We start from the raw sequence: 4,495 nt of genomic DNA, 5'->3' as shown, positions 1-4,495 counted from the left end.
CGCACGCACGCACGCACGCACGCACGCACGCACGCACGCACGCACGCACGCACGCACGCACGCACGCACGCACGCACGCACGCACGCACGCACGCACGCACATACACGCACGCACACTCCGCTCGAAAAACAAATATCAAATCACGTGTAGCGAAAAATTTTTCATCTCGATCTCCACATACAGCATATATCATAGAGCTATATTTATTAACTAGAGCTACTAGTATTGAAGATTGAGGATTATATATTGAGAAATCGGTCAATTAGATAATTTTAATTTTAATTTTTGTTTCATTCTAATTGATCGAGTTCTAAACTGAGAAAAAAGTTTAGTATTTGTAAAACACTTTTAATATTATATTAATATTATAATATATATCTCGGTAGTCGAATAGGACGCCCATCCGACAAATAAAGAGACCCAGATTCGAATTCTGCATGATTGACGTAATATTTTTCCCGATTTTTCGTAATCAATTTTTAGCAGATTTTGGGAGAAGGGGATTCTTATAGATACTTATTAACATCAAAAACAATAAATTGCTCGTTAATTTAATTCTTTACAGTAGATTCCGGTTTCATGTAAGAACTGTGTTTTAAGACCGATAAAAAATGCAACGCGCAGTTTGTGTGGGGCTAGATGTAACAATTATTATACACACCAACATCCGTGTCGGTTCGCATTAAGCTTCGTTATGTATTTCTAAAATAATTATAATCATTGCATTAATTATAGTCATTCATTTTTATAGTTATTATTGCTGTAATGTTAGTAATAATAACTGTATTTATAGTTCTATTAAACAAATATATACATAGGTGGCACTAAAAATAAATGTACAATTATAATTAAATTATTACATAATAATGATAATTTTTTTCTCTCAGTGTAATCAATATAAGCTTCAATTCTCATTCTTCAACGTATAATGTGATGTGTTAATACGTTTAAAACTTCAAGTTTCGGTTACCGATTAATCGCAAGCTACTGACATTATATATTTTTATCACAACGTTAAAGTAAAGTTAAATTGTTTTTATAAAAAAGAAAAAAATAACTGATTCGGAGTTGATTTAGTAAACTTCTTCACAGCTTCTCCATTCGCTATTTCTACGCTTATGCATGTATAAGTTAGGAAACTCCAATTATTAGGTGTCAAGAGTAACCCCTTGAACGTTGACTTCAAGTCGATTATTACGGTGTGTTATTGTTGCAATGAACTTTTACCTTGCCGCATAAGTAGAGCTCGGGCAAAGGCTCCAGATTGTTGTGCCCATGCGGACTGGGGGTAGGCGGCGAGCCCTGAAGGGGAGGTAACCATTGCCCACCCAAATAGAGCTGACTCGGCCGCTTTAGCCTTTTTTCTTGCCTCCTACGCTCGTGGCGGACGGCCACCGCTGGCATAGCACCAATCATCCTGATCGAACAGAAAGCCAACACTTATATGTATACCATTCGTCGAGGGCAGGAGAGAGGGGGTGTCATGGCAATCATATTATCAAATTCCGTAAACACGACTTACCGAAATTAATGGACAGAACGTGTATCTATTAACAAAGTAATGTTTTAATTGTCGAATTTAATATATTGGTTTTTCGATATCACTAATAGAAGTAACAGATATTGCAAAGCATTGCAGGCGAATACATTTATATTCATATCGTACATTATTATTTATGATCTCTTTCTCACGTAAACGGAATACACAGCAATTGGAAAAAAAAGATATTTGCGCACTTCGTCCTTTCGAGATAATTTCACGTGAGATAGAAACACGTCGTTGTGATATTCAATAAGTGCCAGTAATACAAATAAAACGTCAGATAAGAACACTTTGAAATATCTTCCTGCTTCGTAAAAAAAAAATTATTCTAACGAGACAGGGACTTGTTGGAGACAACAGGGTTTTGTTGAAGTATATATAATACATATAAATTTAGCTAGATATACATTGCTGGCCATTAAGATTGCAACAATGGAAAAAACGCGTTGAACTCAAATTTATAAAATTAATACGCTATGATAAAATATGAAAATGAACTACTGCACTTCTCTAATAAAAATAACTACGCCGTACTTCTTATAATTCCCTGTACACCTTATGTATCCATAGACGTACGCAGGAGTAGGGGGGCACTTATCCTTTTCTTACATTTCGGCAAGAAAAAACAATTAGATTATGAAAAACATTTTTTTTACGAAAAGAAAAAAGCTAGAAGAAGTCTTTAAAAAATTTGCTAAAGATCTTCGAAAACTAGCTTTAATTTAACTTTAATATAATTTTAATTTTGCTTGAAAATAAATTTTTGTCTCTCCTCCCTTCTCTGAGTAAAATTTTAAATACGTTCTATACGTCAATAATTATCTATAAATATTACTTTAATATCTTATGTCTTTCTTGGTGTTGCATCTTTATAGCCAGCAGTGTACATCTGAAAATAATTTTGTTGAATCAATTAAAATAATTATGTGGAATGCTCAAGCTGGTTGTTAGACCAAATGTATCGCAATGTCAAAAATATTTTTAGACATTGCTCATCATTATTTGAGCTATATATCTTACGTAATTATTTTGATGGTTCGACATAATTATTTTCAGACTTGCTAACTTAGATACTTCAACAAAATTCTTTCCGTGCAGCAAATAGTTCGCTATTTTCATTCGATATCGAAACGTCGTTAAATAGCGTTTAGGAAATAAATTTACGTTTTATTCCTTTGCAAAACTGCGACGTGAAAAATAATCAAGTCAATGTTCTTATTTTCTCTCTCTCTCTCTCTCTCTCTCTCTCTCTCTCTCTCTCTCTCTCTCCCCTAATAATATTTATTAATTTCATTGTTGTTTAGTGCTATTTGGAGACCACGTTTTGCGGGAATTATCAAAACATCTCCGAATCTTGCTGGCGGCATTACTTTTAACTCATCAATGATGAACATTTCAATAATCTAAAAAGAAACGGGCGTTACACAAGAGCAAACGTTTTTTGGCGGAGTTCTGCGGTACGGACTGACACCGGTTACTTTTGCGCCAAACGCGCTATGAACTTTGGTGACCCCGGTTGACCTCGGGCCGGTCGATACGTCATTGCATCCGCCCTCCAGCCCGCAGTCGATACAGCGAAGTTCCAGAAGGCCGTTTCGGGTAGAAAAGGCGAAAAAAAAATCGGATACGAAGTCTCGACGACTTCTGTTCGTCGAGATTTATCTCGTTAACGAGACAGTATACTTCAGGACAAGCTCTCTCATCTGGCAAAACTAATCGGCAAGATATTTCGAGATTCTTTCTTTCCTCTCGATTTGAAACATTGACGTGCATGGGATAGCTCAAATGTACAGCCGTCCGGAGTCCAGAGCGAATAAAATCTCATAATGAATGAATAAAGTAAAGCACGCGCGTGAATACGTAATGATACGAATAGAATGGAGGTAGGGAGATTCTGAAAAGCGTAAAAGAACAATCATTCGTTAAAAATGGAGCGTTTCATAATATTTATTCTCAAAAAATTCGTGCATCAAGTTGTATATAAGTGGTACAATAGAGAAATCGCAATAAGAAAAGCTATTAACTTCTAGGTAAAATAACTACGGTAGAGTAAATCGCAAAACAGCAGCGATATAATAATAATTTTATAGTAAGTAGAGTAATTTATATAACAACAGTTCCCTTACATCGATGATCTTCGTGGTCTTGGCATCTTCCTTCGCGAATACGCACCAGTTTCTCACGGGGCGGGACCAAAAGGGATGAAGATAGCGCATCGATTCGGTAACAGGATACGATATAAACGATGGCCGCGATATACCCGTTATTCCGCGTCCCTCCTCCGTATCCCGTCCCCTATAATTCCGATCCCTTTCCGAGCAAATGTATCGCATGCCTATATCGTAGTAAATTTCACGATAAATATAGTAATATCCCTAAATCATCATAAACAGATATCGTTTCTCACTACCGTACACCGTCCGTTTCGCTCGCATGTCAATTATCATCGGGTCAGTTCAACGTTTAACGTTAAAACTCGAATGAATAAAAGCCGAAATATCACTTCGTTCTCCGATCCACCTTCTTCAAACCGTGTTTAAAATTTCGGCAGGAATTCAGAAGTGCGACGGTGCTGGGAAAAGGTTCGTCGAGAACTTCAGTTCGCGAAATTTGTGAGCATTTCGGTTTCGTCTGTGCCATGTGCACCAGCAATATACATACTTTCATCGTCGGAACTTTGCCCACGCTCTCCTCACGAAGCGGGGAAACGACGATCCTTCGTTATCGTTAGCTAATGACTAATGGGCAAGATCATTCGTAGCGGCGCGACACGTGCGTGCGCGAAATGTGTAGGTATCTATCGTCGTTTAAAGACTTCCGTAAAAATCGCTTTACAAAACTGACAATTAACGGTAATTCAATCTTGTGGTAATTAAAATCCATTTTTGTCTACATGCACAGTGTTCCCATCCTTCTCTCTCTCTCTCTCTCTCTCTCTCTCTCTCTCTCTC

At 37.1% G+C, this 4,495-nt stretch overlaps 1 protein-coding gene across 1 annotated transcript in view; it reads right to left on the bottom strand.

Moving 5' to 3' along the window:
- Positions 1 to 4,495, bottom strand: part of LOC105457264 — a 32,108-nt gene that overhangs the window by 15,064 nt on the left and 12,549 nt on the right. Inside the window, exon 2 of the mRNA XM_011701850.1 lies at positions 1,229 to 1,418. Coding sequence (XP_011700152.1) covers positions 1,229 to 1,417 — 189 coding nt within the window. The 5' untranslated portion in view covers position 1,418. The remainder of the gene's footprint in view (positions 1 to 1,228; positions 1,419 to 4,495) is intronic.

Source organism: Wasmannia auropunctata, unplaced genomic scaffold (assembly GCF_000956235.1).
Source record: "Wasmannia auropunctata unplaced genomic scaffold, wasmannia.A_1.0 LD336103.1, whole genome shotgun sequence".
Lineage (NCBI taxonomy): Eukaryota > Metazoa > Arthropoda > Insecta > Hymenoptera > Formicidae > Wasmannia > Wasmannia auropunctata.
This window is presented reverse-complemented; position numbering and strand designations above follow the sequence as displayed.